The 19804-nt window shown below is 41.5% G+C and overlaps 1 protein-coding gene across 4 annotated transcripts in view; it reads right to left on the bottom strand.

Moving 5' to 3' along the window:
- Positions 1–19804, bottom strand: part of XYLB (xylulokinase) — a 310463-nt gene that overhangs the window by 202160 nt on the left and 88499 nt on the right. For all 4 annotated transcript variants that reach the window (XM_081970175.1, XM_081970173.1, XM_081970174.1 and 1 more), the window contains 2 exons: positions 19222–19295; positions 18358–18454 (listed from right to left, as the gene is read on the bottom strand). In XM_081970175.1, coding sequence (XP_081826301.1) covers positions 18358–18454; positions 19222–19295 — 171 coding nt within the window. The remainder of the gene's footprint in view (positions 1–18357; positions 18455–19221; positions 19296–19804) is intronic.

Raw genomic sequence — 19804 nt, 5'->3', positions numbered from 1 at the left:
AGCGTCCGCAGAGAACCACCCTGCCGCCCTGTTTCAGGTGACCCGCTCCCTTCTGTCACAGGGGCAGCGGGATCCCCCATTGCAGGGCAGGGCAGAGGAATTTGGGGAATACCTGCAGGATAAAATTGATCAGATCCGGAGGGTATGGACCCACTCCAGTGCTCCAGGGGGGGCATCCGAGGCTAGTCTTGAGAGACCACGCTGGGAGGAGTTTGACCCTGTTGTCACCGAAGATTTGGACAGGTTGCGCGGGCGACTGCGAGCCACCACATGTTTATTGGACCCGTGTCCCTCCTGGTTGGTACTGGCTTCCTGGGAGGGTTCACGAGGCTGGCTACTGGGACTGGTGAACGCTTCGCTGAGTGAGGGCCTTCTACCAGCCGCCTTGAAAGAGGCGGTGGTGAGACCCCTGCTCAAGAAGCCTTCTCTGGACCCAAAGGAGCTAGCAAATTATCGTCCTGTCTCCAACCTTCCTTTTTTAGCAAAGGTTGTTGAGAGTGTGGTGGCTCAGCAGTTCCCGCGTCACCTGGAGGAAGCTGATTATCTAGACCCGCGCCAGTCCGGCTTCCGACCCGGTCACAGCATGAAGACGGCCTTGGTCGCGTTGGTGGATGATCTCTGGAGGGCAAAGGATGGGGGTTGCTCCTCCATCCTTGTCCTATTAGACCTCTCGGCGGCTTTCGATACCATCGACCATGGTATCCTATTGTGCCGTCTGGAGGGGTTGGGGGTCGGAGGCACCGTGTTACGGTGGTTCCGCTCCTACCTCTCTGGCCGGACGCAATGTGTGTTGGCAGGGGAGCAGAGGTCGACCCCGAGGCCCCTCTCGCCTCTCCTGTTCAACACATATATGAAGCCGCTGGGCGAGATCATCCATGGTTTCGGGGTGGGATACCATCTGTACGCTGATGACACTCAGCTGTATATTTCCACCCCAAACCACCCCAACGAGGCCGTCGAAGTGATGTCCCGGTGTCTGGAAGCCGTACGGGTCTGGATGGGTGACAACAGGCTCAAGCTCAACCCCTCCAAGACAGAGTGGCTGTGGCTCCCGGCTTCCCGGTTCAACCAGCATATTCCATCGCTGGCCATCGGGGATGAGCAATTAGCTCCGGTGGAACGGGCGCGCAATTTGGGCGTCCTCCTAGATGCCCGGCTGGCTATGGAAGATCATGTGGCAGCCGTGGCGAGGGGGGCGTTCCACCAGGTTCGCCTGGTGCTCCAATTGCGACCCCTTTTGGACCGGGAGGCCTTGCGCACAGTCACTCACGCGCTGGTGACGTCTCGCCTGGACTACTGTAATGCTCTCTACATGGGGCTCCCCTTGAGGTGCACCCGGAGACTGCAGTTGGTCCAGAATGCAGCCGCGCAGGTAATTATGGGGAGATCGAGGTTCTCCCATATAACACCTCTCCTGCGCGAGCTGCACTGGCTTCCTGTGGCCTACCGGGTGCGCTTCAAGGTGTTAGTCACCATCTTCAAAGCGCTCCATGGCACAGGGCCTAGTTATCTGCGGGATCGTGTCCTGCCCCATACATCCCTGCGACCCATTCGCTCACACAGAGAGGGACTCCTCCGGGTGCCGTCCTCCAGAGAGTGTCAGAGGGCGGTGCCCAGGAGTAGGGCCTTCTCTGTGGTGGGCCCTACCCTTTGGAATGACCTCCCCCCAGACATTAGGACAACAACTGACCTCCGCTCCTTCCGTATGAAACTGAAGACCCACCTGTTTCGACTAGCCGGCCTGGCATAAATCTACAGCTTCTCCACCTCTTGGGCATTTTTTAACTGTTAATTTTAGTTTTTAAATTTTTACTGTTATTCGGGTTTTAACTTTTTCTAAGCACTGTAATTTATTTATTTATTTTTACCTCCTCTATATGATACTGTTTTGATTGTTGCTTTTGTACGTCGCCCCGAGTCCCTGTGGGGAGAGGGGGCGACTAACAAGTTCAAATAAATAAATAAATAAATAAATAAATAAATAAACTCCCAGAATTCTGGGAGTTGAAGTCCACAAGTCTTAAAGTTCCCAAGTTTGGACACCCCTGCTCTACTCCTACAACATAAAAGGCAGTACCAATCAGCACAAAAAAGCATATTCATCCCAACTCTATGCTGCCACTGCCAAAAATGGACAATAAAGGATAAGCAAAAGTTAGTCACCATGGAAATGAGATGCACTTTGAATAAATATAGGCAAGTAATCCTCAAGTTACAGCCATGTAAGAACTGTTCTAAGTTACAATGGCACCGGGGTGTGGGGGGTTACAACCAGTCCTCACATTTATGATTTTTGACAGCATTATTTATAGTATCAAAATCCAGGTACTTGACAACTGGAATGAATTTACAACAGTTGCAGCATCCTGGGGTCCTGTGACCGCCATTAGTATCCTTCCCAACCAGCTTCACAAAAAAAAAGCAGAATCAGATTCATTTAACGACTGTGCGATTCGCTTAATAATTGCAGAGTTTGCCTAACAACTGTGGCAGAAATGATCGTAAAATCCGGAGCAGTTCACTCAACCATTGCTTTGCTTAACAATGGACATTCTCATCCCAGGTGTGGTCATAAGTTGAGGACCTGTACAATCTCTCCTGGCCCAAAGAAAAGCTAGCATTTCAATCGGGCTTCTTTCGTCAATCCTATTCCCTGGGTCTTCTAGAAAAAATATACATTAAAATTACTAGAAATGCAACGTCTTGACTTTAACCCATTGTTATTCTACTCTTGCAAAACCTGAGAGTGATACAGGTTTTCCATAAGCAAATCTCAACCATCAGCAAACTGAACCAAAGGCTTTATCAGACAAGCCAACAATTCAGCACCTCCAATTGCAATGCGAAAATGGTGTGTGCATTTCTCTTACTTGTAATTAAAACGGATAAGTAAAATTGTACCGCATGTTTCCTTGCGGGGAATAGATTTGATTTGTACAAATAGGATCTACTTGAAAGCTGGCACATCACAATAAATCAGCCGTCAACAGCCTCTCTACGGTTGGCTTTTAGAGAGCCGAGCAGCTTGGACTAGCAGGAATGGAAAGGAAAGGTAACATTTGAATTAGTCGCATTCTGAGCCAAAGATTGACAAACACATTCATCAGTTTATTTGTAGCATGCATACACCCTGTAAAAATTGATTTCCCCCTGTCAAAGTATCAACTGCAAAATTATTAGGAATCTGCCTTTAGAAGCCAAGTGTGCTTTTGGAAATTCAATTTAAATTGCTTCCTTCAAAATTCTTTGGATTTTTTTATTCTCCCTTAGCAGAGCATGGGTTTTTAACTTTATCAACTCATTGTTGACTACTTTGATCAGAGAAAAGACAATATCTACATTTATTGCTGACTGGAAAGTCCTTATAGATTTTTTTTTGCACAGAAAAGAAAAAAAATAAACAGATAATTTATGGTTTTGATGACTGGACAGGATAGATTTTAGAAAGAAAGGCGTTAGGTAGTAATCATACAGTAAGAGTTAAATTTATAATTGTAGTTATGCTGTAAAGAAAATCAGAAGTTACTTCTTTGTATCTTTTCTCTTTCTCTCCTTTTTTTTAGGTTTCCCTCTTTAGTTGCAGTTCAGCTTTCTAGTTTTTTTTTTTTTAAATTTTATATTGGTAGTTTGTATTAGTTTTTATCTTTCTTCTTTAAAATCTTTAATAAAATTATACGAAGAAAGAAAGACAAGACGTTCTCAACTTACGATCCCAATTGAGCCTCAAATTTTTGTTGCTAAGCAAGAAATTTGTTACGTGAATTTTGCCCCATGTAATGGCCTTCTTTGCCACAGTTGTTAAGTGAATCACCACAGCTGTTAAGTTAGTAGCGTGGTTGTTAAGTGAATCTGGCTTCCCCGTTGATTTTGCTCGTCAGGTCGCAAAACTTTACTCTGGCACACTTCAACCATCATAAATACGACACAATTGCCAAGCATCTTAATTTTAATAAGAGGGTCATGGGGATGCTGCAATGGTCACGGGTGTTAAATGGCTCCTAAGTCACTTTTTTTCATTGCTGGTCACTAAATAAAGTGCTGTAAGTCGAGACTTACATTTGGAAAGGCAGCCCATCATCCAGAAGGATATTGGGATGATAAGTCTTGTGTCAGTGGGAAGGGTCAGGCAAATTTTAACGTTTGGTCCAGAAATATATTGTGTTTCCCCGAAAATAAGATAGGGTGTTATTTTCTCTTGAACCCCGAAATAAGCACTTGGCCTTATTTTCAGGGAGGTCTTATTATTTTTGAGGTGCAGGAGATCCCTTAACCTCAGACCATGGACAGTGGATCACTTGATCCAGAGAGGGCCGGAAGTTCTGTTTCTGACTCAGACTCTTGCCAGCTGTAGCGTCACTGGGCTATCCATTATTTTTGCAGCCGCTACTAAGAGAAGGGGCGTGGGAGCTACAGTTTGGGGGAGTGGCCTTGGTAAGGCTGTCCGCATGGATGGCAGGTGCATGTGGGAGCACATGGACCGTGTTCCCCATTTTCACCCTCCAGGGAATGGTGAGGACTGGCTGCACATGTGTTTAAATATTTTAGGGGAGGGCTTATTTTCAGGGGAGAGCTTATTATAGTGCATGCACTCAAAAGCCAAATTGGGCTTATTATCCGGGGAGATCTTATTTTGGGGAAAACAAGGTAGTACTACCAATCTAATTCAAAATTGGGGGAAAACCTATCCCTGCCAATTCATCATCCTCCAGAAACGTCATCCAAATCCCAAATTGGGGATTAGTGCTTGCTTTCTGGTAGCATCTTTCAAACCTCCCCCACTCCCTCCCAAATGCTGTAAGCATTTCCCATTAGAAAACCTGACTGTCTTCTACTTCCGAACCACTGAGGCAAAATGCGTGAGATACCAACTAAATGCAGAGTTAGAAAAAATAGCGAATCTCGCCTATGGAAAGGGTTGCCATGACATTACCACAAAAAGATGGACTCCTGGCATCAGGTTTTGCTTTTAGCTGTATGTTGGAAAATTCCTTCTCTGGCCAGGTCGATTGTGACTCAAATTTTACTTAGGGCATTCCTCTTCCCACATTACAAAAAATGTTTTTTCTCAGCCTTGGTAACTTTGATGTGTGGACTTCAGCTCCCAAAATCCCTCAGCCAGCATGGTAAGGAGAAATTAAGGAGAAACCAAGGAGAAATTTCCTGTCAGCAATAACAATTCACCAGTGGAAAGGCTTTCCTTCAGAAGTTGTGGGTGCTCCAATACCAGAGGTTTTTATGAAGATTGGACTGCCATTTGTCGCAAATGAATAGGGTTTCCTACCTGAACTTGGGGTTGGACTAGAAGACCTCCAGCGCCCCTTCCAACTCTGCCATTCTGTTATTCTATTATAAACCCTGCTCTCTAGGACCGTGATGGCAAACCTTTGGCACGCATGGCACAGGTGGCACACGGAGCTCTCTCTGCCAGTACGCAAGCCATCGCCAAGTTCAGTTCCACTGCGCATGCTCGCGCGCCTCCCGCCAGCCAGCTGATTTTTAGGTCACTGCTGCGCATGCGGGAGATGCGTGCATGTGCTGGGGGCAGGAGGGTCACGCACACATGCATGGGGGGCATGTGGGAGTGTTGGGGGGCTGCGGCACGGGGCCTCCCCACATCCCATGTTTGGTCCCAGGAGGCTTCAGGGAGGCCTGCTAGGTCCAAAATGTGGCATGGAGGGTGTGATTTTGGCACACGAGGACAAAAAGGTTAGCCATCACTGCTCTAGGACTATCCAGGCAGGCAAGGAGGGAAGGGAATATTTTTGAAAGAAAAATAAAAAACCTACTCTCGATTCTCTTTTTTTTATTCAAAGAAATTTATTTTTTTTATTCTCTTGCATACCATTTTAAGTATACATTCACATAATTGTTATTCTTCTTTAATTTATCATTCTTATACATTTATAATTTCATTTAATAAGTTATAATGTACATTTTGAGTTGCTTTATTTACCATCCCTTCCTCCTGTTATAACACCACCTTGTTTTCCCTTTCTTTTCTCCCTCCCTCCCTCCTCTCCTTCCTTCCTTCTTCCCTTCCCTTACTCCTACTCCTACTCTTCCTCTTCCCCTGCCTACCCTCTCTCCTTCTCTCCCTTCCATCCACTCCTTATCTCTTTCTTCTTTCCCCCATCTTCCTTTCATTCTCTCCTCCTCTCTCCCTTTCTTTTTCTATTATTGTTGGTGTATATCTAAACTCAGCTTATGTTTCCTTGGGATGGTATTTCCACCAACCCAAATATAATTTTATACCATTCCTTATTCTCTTACCTTCGCTAGTCTACCCTAGTTATGTTTCCCCGCTTTATATCTCACTCTTGAATATATATTTATATATTTACTACTCTCAATTCTTCATTGGCAAAAAAAGTGCCTCCAACTCAAGAACCTATTTTCTTTTCTCACTAGAGGCGCTCAAAATGAATGACTACCACTTTCGGAATTCATTCCGTGTCACAAGAAGTTTATAAAACCAGCAACGTGCAAAAAAGATGCTTAGCCTGCAGTAAAGGTGAGTAAAGCAAGACATATATAAATATATATAAAGATAATTTAGTCCAGAGCCACTTGGCAGTGAGATATTAAATATAAATGTAATGTATTTAAAATAAATAAATACAATTATGCATGGTATGAAAATATGGACTTGGAGAAATTTTGCTCCCTTTTTCATACGGATAGTTCTAACATATGATCACAATGGAGCCCAATGAACATTTCTTTGGCTAAGCAAGACAGTTGTTAAGTGAGCTTTGCCCCATTTTACAAAATTGATTGCTATCACGGGCAGCGCCTGCCATAAATCAGCATGGTTCAGACACAATTTTTCAGCATTTTTGCAGTGGTTATTAAGTGAACCACTATCATTAAGTGAATGCTACAGTTGTTTAGCAAATTTATTTTACCCAATGGGAGGTTTGTTTTTTTTTTTTTACTGGAAATCAGAAGAAAATAGTGGAAACTGGCAAAAAACTGTAGAAAATCATGGTCACATGAGTGCAGGACCCTGCAAATGGCTATAAAGGAGTGTCAGTTTCCAAGCACCCAAAAATGCAATCATATGACCATATGGGAGGTGCAGCCGTCATAACTTTGAAATTGCATCTTAATTAGCTTTTGTGAAATCTGTTCTAAGTTTGATCAGTTGCTAAGTTACCGGTCAAAAGTTGAGAACTATCCACCTCTTTCTGTGGGTTCCAACACATCTGGGGGGCACCAGATTGAAGCCAGGGGAGTGATTCGGAGGTTCTCCAAACCAGCCATAACGTTAGCTATGGATTCTCGGCAAACCCATAGCGGTCAGCCTTTGTTTCTAGCCACATATCGTAATTTTGATCCACCTGCCAAATACTTGCATTTGGAGATCCATCAGTATTTCTCCACTATTATATTATGAAGCTATGAGGAATTTCACCTCACCCATGGAGACATTATCAAGTTTAGTTTCCACTAACCTCCCTCTGGATCTCCGTCCCTTCACTTGGTAGTCTTGAAAATATCATTTTACATTTTTAATGAAAAATAAAGTATCCCAGCTATGGACCTTCTGTTATCATCTTGAAAAAAACAAAGAGAGTATCTTCAAAGAGAGTTAGAGATGAACTGAGGAACGAGATTCTAGTTAATAGATGAATCTTAACTATATCCTGCAGAGCTCCACATTTCTTTCATAGGCCAAGGAAGAGCAGAATAAATTATACAAAAAAAGGCAGACCGAACATATTTGCATAATAAATTCATCACATTCCATATGCTCATATGGTAGCTGCATGGTATTTTCTTAGCATATGGGCTGGGGTTACCTTGGTGAAAGATTTATTTTTAGCAACTCAACAATTTGATCCCCGAGAACTTTTTGCAAAACTCTGGGGAGTCCAAGGAACAAGGCCTAAAGGCATTCTCACAGTAGATCCAATTAAATCATTGAATACAATTGCTGCACACCGTTTTCAAAGGATTGGAAGGAGGCACATCACACACACATACACATACACATACACATACACAGACACACATGTGCGCGCGCACGCACACACACACACACACATACCCCAAAAAGACAATAAATAAATAAATAAATAACACCACTATCCAAACCCATACAAGGAAATACTTTTTGTAGGAAAAAAAAATGGACAGAAATGGATCAAACTCAAATGTAAAGTATACTAATAAATCAGATAGTGGCAATAGAGCCAATTTGGCATAGTGGTTAAGGAACCAGTGAGTTCTAGTCCTACCTTAAGCATGAAAATCAGACAGGTGACTTTTTGCCGATCACCAAAGACAGAATTATAGTGCCTCTTTAGGCATGAAAGCCAATTAGGTGATTTTGGGGCAATCACCAGGAGATGGTGAGTACTATTCCCGCTTCAGGTGTGAAAACTGGCTAGGTGACTCTGGGCCAATCATGAGAAGACGGCGAATTCTAATACTGCCTAGGTCTGAAAACTGGTAGGCAACTTTGGATCAGTCATTCTCTCTCAGCCCAATCAAGTTGTTGTTGCGGGGAAAATAGCAGAAGAAAGGAAAATTAGATGTTTTTGCTGCCTTACAGTATTCATAAAAAAATAAAGTCGGCTCAATGAAGAATGGAATAACAACAGGAAGAGCCAAGTATCATTTATTTCAATTGCTCTCTCCTTGCTGAATTCTGTGGAATTCTGAGAGTTGAAGTCCATAGATCTTAAATTTGGCAAGTTTGAAAAATACTATTTCTGACTGATGCGAAACGTGACACAGGGCAGGCATCCTTGAAGTATTTTCTCTGTCATCTTAGATTAACAGGGACACTAAGTTACTGGGGGCGAAAGCTGTATGTTTTATGCTTCGTAACTGGAAACCGGGCACGATAATCATCTGAACAGTTAAACAGGAGGGATTAAATGACCAAATGAACATATAGAATAGCCATGAGATGGGATCTAATGCCCTCTTCTGGACAGAAAGAGACCCCAAATATGAGTTGATGACAAATGTGGAACAGCATTAAGATTATATTCCCATAACAGTATTTCATAATGCTGTTGTATATCTAGATCTTATATAACACCCTGCAAGGAAATTACTGAAATTGTGCTAAAATCCTCTCCATCAATATTGCATCAACAACTACTTATTCCAAATTTTGCAAACACTTCTAAGGAATTAAGAAAAGAGCCACGCCATTTATGTATCTGAGGCATATCACATTCTAATGTATATTTGTTCAGAATCTAATCTGAATTGAATACTTTATTTGGCCGAATGTGATTAGGCACACAAAGAATTTGTCTTTGGTACAGAAGCACTGAGTGTGCCTTCAAAGCAACAAAGAGAAGGAGGAGGAGGAGGAGGAGGAGGAGGAGGAGGAGGAGGAGGAGGAGGAGGAGGAGGAGGGGGAGGTAGTAGTGGTAGTGGTAGTAGTAGTAGTAGTTGTTGTAGTAGTAGGGATTTGAGTACAGCAAAAACCACTGGGAACATCAGGTTGAGAAGGTTCTAGAGAATGAAAAAGTCAAGATCTTATGGGATTTCAGAATCCAGACTGACAGGCACTTGGCTTATAACACACCTGACATGACAATAGTTGAAAAGAAAAAAGTATGGTTCATTGATATTGCAATACCTGGTGATGCGCAAATTGAAGATAAGCAGCAAGAAAAAATCACAAAGTACCAGGACTTGCAAATTGAAGTTGAGCGACTGTGGAAAAGAAATCGAGTGTTGTCCCGATTGTAATCGGAGCCCTTGGAGCAATACCTAAAGGGCTACCTTGCTATTTGGAAATTCTAAATTTATCAGACTTGAACATTCTGATTCTACAAAAAACCACCCTACTTGGAACAGCTTATATCCTCTGACGTTACCTTAACAGTTCCTAGGTCCTTGGTTAGGACTCCAGCTGTTGAGCTACCAACCAGCCCCAAAGGCTGTGACTCTCACCAAAGATTAGAATAATAATAATAATAATAATAATAATAATAATAATAATAATAATAATAATAATAATAATAATAATAATAATAATAATAATAATACAGTGATATTACGAAAATACGTTACGACGTCCTAGGCCCCTGGGTGGGGCCCCGACTAGTAATTAATGCCAAATCCGGCGAAACAACTGGCCGCTGTGATACAATTCTGTTGATGCAATAATAATAATAATAATACAATGATACCCATTGTCATTGGGGCAATTGGTACCATCTCCAAAAATTTTATAAGATACAGCAACAAATTGCAGCTTCCTGCAATAACACCGGTGGAACTGAAAAAAGCTGCACTATCCAGAAAAGTAAAGAAAAATTGCTGCAGGCAGTAAAAATGGAGAACAGCATAAAAACAACAGAAACAAAGGCAGAATGTAAGGAAAAACAGCTGGATGACATTAAATAGATGGAAAACCAAAGCTTTGCATGGACAGCACTTGAAAAACATTTAAGGAAAATGTGATAACAACTTGACATGGACATGGCTTAAGATGGGAACTATCAAGAAAGAAACAGAAGGTTTAATACTGGCTATTCAAGAAAGAGCACTACAAATTAATGCCATGAAAGTGAAGATACAAAAATCCACTGACAACCCAAACTGCCGACTTTGCAATAACAAAGTCGAAACTGTTTCACATTTAATATGTGAATGCAGCAAAATCTCACAACTGATTACAAAGCTAGACACGACCGAGTTGCTAAATTAATCCACTGGTCATTATGTAAAAAATATGATTTACCTGTATCCAGAAAGTCATGGGAACATAAAGTGGAAAAAGTTATCGAAAATGAGAAGGTGAAGATCTTGTGGGACTTTCAAATACAAATGGATCATCATTTGGAGCACAACACACCAGATATCACGGTTGTAGAGGGCCAAAGTTTATTGATATCGCTGTTCCAGGAGATGCCAGACTTGAAGAAAAAGAACTAGAAAAAATAATGAAATATCGCGATCTGGCCATCGAAACTACACAGCTATGGATGAAGCTTGTAACAGTGATACCTACTGTCATCGGGGCACTTGGCACCATGTACAAGAATTTTACAAGATACATCAACAAATTGCAGCTTCCTGCAATAACACCAGCGGAACTGGTGTTAACCATAATAAAATGAAATTCAACGGTGAAAAGAGTAAGGTTCTACATTTAGGCAAGAAAAACAAAATGCACAGGTACAGTATAGGTGGTACCTTGCTCAACAGTAGTAACTGTGAGAAGGATCTTGGAGTCCTAGTGGACAACCATTTAAATAGGAGCCAGCAGTGTGCAGCAGCTGCCAAAAAAGCCAACACAGTTCTAGGCTGCATAAACAGAGGGATAGAATCAAGATCACGTGAAGTGTTAATACCACTTTATAATGCCTTGGTAAGGCCACACTTGGAATACATGTTTGATTGCTACGATGTAGAAAAGATGTGGAGACTCTAGAAAGAGTCCAGAGAAGAGCAACAAAGATGATTAGGGGACTGGAGATTAAAACATATGAAGAACGGTTGCAGGAACTGGGTATGCCTAGTTTAATGAAAAGAAGGACTGAGGGAGACATGATAGCAGTGTTCCAATATCTCAGGGGTTGCCACAAAGAAGAGGGAGTCAAACTATTCTCCAAGGCACCTGAGGGTGGAACAAGAAGCAATGGGTGGAAACTAATCAATAATAATACAATTATACAATTATAATACAATAATACAATAATAATACAATCAATAATAATGCAATAATACAATTGCCACAAAGAAGAGGGAGTCAAACTATTCTCCAAGGCACCTGAGGGTAGAACAAGAAGCAATGGGTGGAAACTAATCAAGGAGAGAAGCAACTTAGAACTGAGGAGAAACTTCCTGACAGTTAGAACAATTCATCAGTGGAACAGATTGTGAATGCCCCAACACTGGAAGTCTTTAAGAAGATGTTGGATAGCCATTTGTCTGAAATGGTATAGGATTTCCTGCCTAGGCAGGGGGTTGGACTAGAAGACCTCCAAGGTGTCTTCCAACTCTGCTATTGTATTGTATTGTTTAGGCATGAGGCTAAACCCTAATTGGTTTTTAACTTCAAGTTAAGACATACTCACAACTGTAAATATTGGGAAGGCTTCAGCCTTAAGGTGCCTAAATTGTTCAAATGTCCTATTTTAGAAGCTTTTCCTGTTCTTTGTCACTTCCTCCTTAGCTAAAGTAGTGAAAATATCAGAAAATACAAGTTAGAGTGTGCTAATTGAGTACGCCATGATTTTTCCAATGTATGTCAGTTTTAAAGTAGGTTTGCATTTGATTAGCCCTCATCCCAGCTAAATGGAACAATCAGATATTATCACATACAGTGTGCCTGTAGTACTATTATTAATCCTTTTTGTTATCTTCTTTACTTCCCCCTTTTATTGATGGTATTATATACATCATCATCATCATCATCATCATTATCATTATCATTATAATTATTATTATTATACAATTGTATCACAGCGGCCAGTTGTTTCACCGGATTTGGCATTGATTACTAGTCGGTGCCCACCCAGGGGCCTAGGACGTCGTAACGTATTTTCGTAATATACGTGCGGATCCAAGCAGTACAGCTTTTAGAATTTGACTGATGGTGATTTTGTCAAGTTTTAACTATTATTATTATTATTATTATTATTATTATTATTATTATTATTATTATTATTATTCATTAAACATGAAACAGCCAACTGAACATTCAAAAATGCATTACAAATACCAGTGACTGGTGCTAATGGTTGATACGGTTTGCAGCCAGTGTCCTAGGTATCAACCAAGTACCTTCTTAAAATATAAGATGTTCTGAATAGCAGTTTTTTGCAGTTATACAATACAACAGCAGAGCTGGAAGGGACCTTGGAGGTCTTCTAGTCCAACCCCCTGCCTAGGCAGGAAACCCTATACCATTTCAGACAAATGGCTATCCAACATCTTCTTAAAGACTTCCAGTGTTGGAGCATTCACAACTTCTGGAGACAAGCTGTTGCACTGATTAATTATTCTAACTGTCAGGAAATTTCTCCATGATCAAACATGTATTCCAAGTGTGGCCTTACCAAGGCATTATAAAGTAGTATTAACACTTCACATGATCTATAATACATTCTGGATTAGTGTGCTTGAGATTGTGATTTTATTTTATTTCAAAATGACCGGCTTAGTTCAATGTAATAGCTGTTTTGCACCTGTCTTTCGCAGTACTCTTTTCAAATTTGGATACTGTCCCCTTTGTAAACAAATTACTAGTCTACATAGACAGATTACCTATCTAGAATCTCTAATCTGTGCTCTCCAAGCAGAAACTAGGTGTCTACTTCAGCCATTCCACTCTATGGAGATGCCATGCTATCAGCCCCCTCTGCCACAAAGATCTTGCAGGAGAAGAGCAGTCTGGACAACCGTGGGATCTGGCAGGTTGAGAGCTGTGAACCATAAACACAAAGCTTTTGCTGTGACCCAGCAAAACAGGTATAGTGTCCTTGCTGACCTTAATGGGGACACTAAAGAGATAGGTCAAGGTAGTTGTGATAATGATGACTCAAATAAGCAGGGGATCGTGGTCCAAAATGAAGAACTTTCTTCGGAAAAGCGAAATGGGGAACCAGGTATCACACATCAGTTGCAGAAGAAGAGCAAGGTATACAAAAAGAGAAGCCACCTTCTGGTTGGTGATTCAATCATAAGGGATGTAAATTTAGGAGAGGATATGGAGGTTTTAAAAGAAGCCAGGTGTCTGCCAGGTGCTACTTCCAGCAGAGACAAGAGGCGTATTCTTAAGATAGTCAAAAATGCAAGTAAGGATTGTGACGTTGATGCTATTATACATCTTGGCACTAATGATCTGTCCCAGAAAGATGTACTTTCTGTGCAGAATGATTTCCAGAACTTGGGGTATGAACTTAGTAGTATAGGTTGTAGGCTTATCTTTTCAGAGATTTTACCAGTATATAAGGAACAAAAAGGGAAGGGCCAGCGTGTAGCAGAGTTTAATGTGTGGCTAAAGGGGTGGTGTAAAAGGGAAGGCTTTGGTTTTATTAGTCATGATGCCTGTAGCTGGTCCAATGAAAAACTGTACAAAAGAGATGGGTTGCACCCATCCAAGAAAGGGACTGAGCTACTTGGCATTAAATTCACAGATTTTCTTGATAAACATTTAAACTGAAGAGCGGGGACAGAGAATTAATAGATACAGAACATTTCTGTCCCCAGCAAACTAAAATTCATAGGGTTATAAGTGCATGTAACATAGATGTGTGTGTGGGTAAGATTATCACTCCTGCTGTCAAGCAAAACCAAGCATTTAATAGTGATTGCCATACCATGTGCATGAATCACACAAGTGGCAAGAAAATAGGGGCAGTCAGTCATAACACAGGTTATGTAGACAGTAAACACAGGGTCAATCAAAATGGACTCAAATGTCTATACACCAATGCACAGAGTATGAGGAATAAACAGGGCGAATTAGAAATTCAAGTAAAAGAGGGCAGATACGATATTATTGCCATTACAGAAACTTGATGGGATGAAACCAACAAATGGAACATACAGCTAGAAGGATTTAAATTATTTAAAAGAAATAGACCAAATAAAGGAAGAGGTGGAGTTGCACTATATATAAGAAATAACTACGTCTCTACAGAAATACAGCACAACAAGATGAGAACTATCTTGAATGCATTTGGGTCAATATTAAAGGTTGTGGGGGAAATGACATTGCCATAGGTCTATACTACAGGCCACCCAACCAAGCAGAGGAAGTAGATGAACTTTTTGCTAGTCAGCTAACTAAGGTATGTAGGAAGTACACCACAATAGTAATGGGAGAGTTTAACTACCCTGACATCAACTGGGAAACAAACTCTGCACCAAGTGGAAGATCCAACAGGTTCCTAACAAATCTAGCAGACAACTTTGTTTTCCAAAAAGTAGAGAAGGGAACAAGGGGATCAGCCATATTGGACTTAATCCTCACTAACAGAGAGGAAATGATAGAAGGTGTTGAAGCCTTAGGAACCCTGGGGGCAAGTGACCATGCAATATTGGAATTCAACATTATCCAAACACAAGTAGTAGAACAAAGTCAAACTAGAGTCTTGGACTTTAAGAAAGCTAATTTCAATAAACTTAGAGAGAGCTTGGGAAAAATTCCATGGATGAGAATCCTCAAGGGGAAAACAACTCAAAAAGCTTGGGAAATTTTGAAAAATGAGATTACAAAAGTCCAGTCTAGCACAATACCAATGAAGAAGAAAAATAACAGTTCCCAAAAGAAACCAGCATGGCTGCATAAAGAACTCTCTGACAAACTGAAAGACAAAAAAGGTAAGTATAAAAAGTGGAAAGAAGGGGACATAACTAAGGCAGAATATCAGCAAATAGCCCGAACCTGTAAAGATGAAGTGAGGAAAGCTAAGGCTCACAATGAAGAAAGGCTTGCCACAAAAGTAAAAATTAACAAAAGAAAGCTTCTTCCAACATGTTAAAAACAAGAAAAAAGTTAAGGAAACAATTGATCCATTGCTAGGAGAAAGTGGCAAGAAGGTGACAAGCAACAGGGAAAAGCAGAACTATTTAACTCATGTTTTGCATCTGTCTTTACACAAAGGGATAAAACTCCAACCTATCAAAAACAGTACCACAAAAATCAGATTAGGAACACAAGTTGAAATAGTTGAAATAGGGAAGAAAATGGTAAGTGAGCTAGACGGGTTCAAATAACCAGGACCAGATGGATTACACTCCAGGATTCTGAAGGAACTGATGGACGAGATCTCAGAACCACTGAACTATATCTTTCAGAGATCCTGGAGCACTGGGGAACTGCCAGAGGACTGGAAAAGAGCTGATGTGGTTCCCATCTTCAAAAAAGGGAAAAAAACCCAGATCCATGAAACTATAGACCTATCAGCCTGACCCCAATACCAGCAAAAAATGAGTTAAATAGTTCTGCTAAACAATGCATTGATTCCTTTTAATTCCTACTACAGAGGCGCTATTCCTCTAATATCCTCTATTATATTTTATTTTTGTCAAGTGTGAGTTAGATAATAGACATGATTATGAATACATGAAATGAATACGAATACGTGGGAATATTAGGACAGTAACGGTAAGCACGCTGGTGCACTTACGCATGCCTCTTAAAGACCTATTAGGAATGGGGTGAGGTCAACCGTAGACAGTCTAAGGTTAAAGTTTGTGGGGTTTGGGGGACCATTATAAACCATTAACGGACATACTAAGAGCTCCCAACTTTGTAGTGTAAACACATGTTCATCGCAACACACTTGCAAGCACAGATTAAGCAGTTTTAATGCCATGGAGTAATTCTATCGTGAATTAACTCAGCAAGGAATTCCCACAGACATAACCGCTTAAAAAAATTGGGACAACCCACAGAATCTGCCTGCCTGTAGCCCATTAATCTCAAGTAGCCACATAGATGAGAAGAAGACTGAAGGCAATTCTGAAAACCAGAAGGTGAGGTCTCCTTGGTAGATCACAGGACTCATTTGCCCCAGTGAAGCGGCCCTTAATTTGGAGATATCCACAGGACAAAATGAAATCTTGCACCAACACTATATGTTTGGTGCCTTTTGTGCATGAATCTTGACACACTACAGAATGAAAAGGTCAGAGCTTGCAATGCAACATTCACTTCTTAATCTTGATAAAGGGCCTCTGGACACAGCTGCCTCTCTAAAAACAGAATCATTAATTTCAAATTAAAGTGTGCTCTAGTTAATTCAATGTATTTTGTTGCTGTTTATCAATGCTACTTTTCAGCTCAGTGTATACAATTTAAGCAACGTTATGTTTATTAACATTTTAGAAACCATTATTAATATTGATATGAGCTTTTTCTTTTCTTTAAAGGTATTCATTCATTTATTCATTCACTAGCTGGATACCTGTGCTTCGCAACGAAACTATGTGATCGGGCTATGCAGGAGAAAGTCGGTTCACAATCCATTGGCTCGGTGGTGGTCAGTGATTAAAACTCATAAGGGAATACCGCTCCTGCCGCCTTGAGTCAGGAAGCAGTTCCACAGGTGGAAGGTGTAGACATTTTGGTGAGTGCCAACATTTAGTACTGTAAGGAGCCTCAGACCGCTCCTTAGGGAAGGAGTGGAACGTCTGCCAGTTTGAACTGAGGTAATGTGAGGCAACTGGCAGTTGGAACAGAGTTCTTTTCAGGTGGGGAGGGGGAGTAGAATGTCTAACTCCTTAGCATCAGAACATGTTAATATAAGGCAACTGGTAGCTGGAAGAGAGTTCTTTTCAGGTGGGAAGGGGGAGTAGAACTCCTTAGCATCACAGCATGTTAAATACTGTATACAAAATACTAATGATCTGATGGTCATTTCAAAAAATCCTTTCTTAGCGAGCACCTAGAAGCCAAGAGGAACATGCGTGCACACCTCTTATCTGACCTAGGGCCTCTGGGGCCCTTGGAGCTCTATGAACTTAGTTGTTTTCTTGCCAATTTTTCATTACCCAATGGGGTAACATCATCATTGCTCTCTGTTTAAATACAAATGGCTTCTCTGCCAATATTGGTGAGAATATTTTCTTTTTGCTTGTTCCATGATTAAGCTGTTGATTACTTGTTCAAGCAGTAAAAAATACCCCAATCAAGGAACTATCAACTGTGCAAACAATGAAATAGTAAGCCCCACTCTCTTTTAGCACTGATAATGTTACCTAGTTTGGTAATGAAACACCTGCAAGAAAATAACCAAGCTCAGAGAGCACTAAGGACCCCACAGTTTAATTCTCAGATCAGTGGTGGGTTCCTGCCGGATCGCACCGGATCGCGCGCTCCCTTTCGGCGCTAAACCCGGAAGTACGGTCTTGCCCCGCCCCTGGCGACGGGACGACGCTTGCCTGCGCTCCACCAGCTCGGAGATGTTTCCTCAGCGGAGCGGAGCACCTGAAAGGGACGCAGGCTCAGCCTGCCAGGCTGCCACCACTCCACTGAAGACATTGCTGAGCAGAGAAACGTCTCCGTTCCCAGCCGAGCTGGTGGAGCGCAGGCAAGCGTCGTCGCGTCGCCAGGGGTGGGGCAAGACCGTACTTCCGGGTTTAGCGCCGAAAGGGAGCGCGCGATCCGGTGCGATCCGGCAGGAACCCACCACTGTCTCAGATGCAATATTCTCGTCATTGGTCATTTAAGTAACTCTAAATGATTAACATCTAAATCATCATAGTATTAATAGTTAATACCTAAATAATATAATGTATCCAATTTCTTTTAATACAATAAAACAATACTTAAAAAAAAAAATTGGAGAAGACAGAATGACCCACTTCTCAGAGATGAGTAGGCAACTTTAATCAAATTTCCCATTATCTTGGTGAAAAGAAACTCACGTATCTTATAGCCCAGTTTTTCAGCATGGATCCTTTTGGCCATGAACTGTCCTTCTATCAAGGCCCGTATTTCCACTTCCTTTGGGAAGGCTAGTCTCTGAAAAGAAAAGAAACATATAAGCCTCCAATGCAACCCGTTTTGGAATCCTCGACTTAGAACCATTTGTTTAATGACCCTTTGAAGTTATAACACTGAAAAATGTGACTTACAATAGATCCCCACACATACAAACGCTGTAAAATCCCCACGGTCACATGGTCAAAATTTGAGTGTTTAGTAAAAGGCATATACTGTATTTAGAACAGTTTTAGCATCCTAGGATCATTTGATACCCATGCAACCTTCCCAGCTGGCCTCCCATGAGCAAAATCAGCGGGGAAAACTGGATTTGCTTAATGACCGCATGATTCACTTAACAACCAAGGCAATAAAAGTTTCTAAAATTGGGTGTGACTCACTTAACGGCCACTTTGTTTAGCAACAGAAATTCTGGCCTGAATTGTGGTTTGAAGTCGAGGACTATCTACATGGTGTGGATTTCTCAACAACTGGATAGTTACTATTTGCAGCAGTTGTCATTCACACACATGCAAACCTCCCAGAAGATTACAGCAGCCCCAAAGACTGCTTGTAAATCATCTGCTAATTTGTGAACTAATTGGTGTATTCTGGGAGTTGAAATCTAAAATATCTTAAGGGCATCCCATGATGGAAAGACAAGCCATTCATTTTGGAGGCCTCAAAAAATAACAGTTTTCAGGAAAGGCAAAATGAGCACCTGCCAGCTTTAGAAGGCAATTCAAACTTCATGGTACTATAGGAAATCTGGAGTAACCCATAAATGGAGACATAAGGGCTCTTACCTCGAGATTGTGGGCATCGAACCTGTGAATTCCCACAGCTCCTGGTGTAATTTCTCTCACATCAAAATAAAAACCTAAATTAAATATTAGAATAAGTAAACTTAGGCTTATTCAGTCATAAGTCTTCCAAGAATTATAGTTAAATAAATGTCAATCTCCCCCAGGATTTTTTTGCATTTTGTTGAACGAACAACAAGGTGGTCCATATGTTGTGAAGTTACTGCTAACTGAAACGACCATTGACTTACCTGGTCCATCTATGTGCGCTGCAAGGGGAATCCAAGCATGGGTTAACTTTGTCCATTAGCCTAGAGACTGAGTTATGTAATTGTTGACCACGCCTCCTCTGACTGGGATAGTTCAGTTTTGTACAAAGGCTCGGCCGATCCAAGAGAACAATTGTCACAGAATGCAAATAGTCAATGAGGTAAGTAAACCATACGAGTGAAAGTGTAGGCGAAAATCAAATGCCCGGAGCAGCCGAAGCCTAGGGTGGGTTTGGATTCCCCTCGCAACGCACATAGAAGGATCGTTCAGGTAAGTCAACAGTCATTCTCCTGTGCGCTGCTTGGGGAATCCAAGC

This window comes from Natrix helvetica (assembly GCF_964273705.1).
Source record: "Natrix helvetica genome assembly, chromosome: Z".
NCBI classification, from domain to species: Eukaryota; Metazoa; Chordata; class Lepidosauria; order Squamata; family Natricidae; genus Natrix; species Natrix helvetica.
This window is presented reverse-complemented; position numbering and strand designations above follow the sequence as displayed.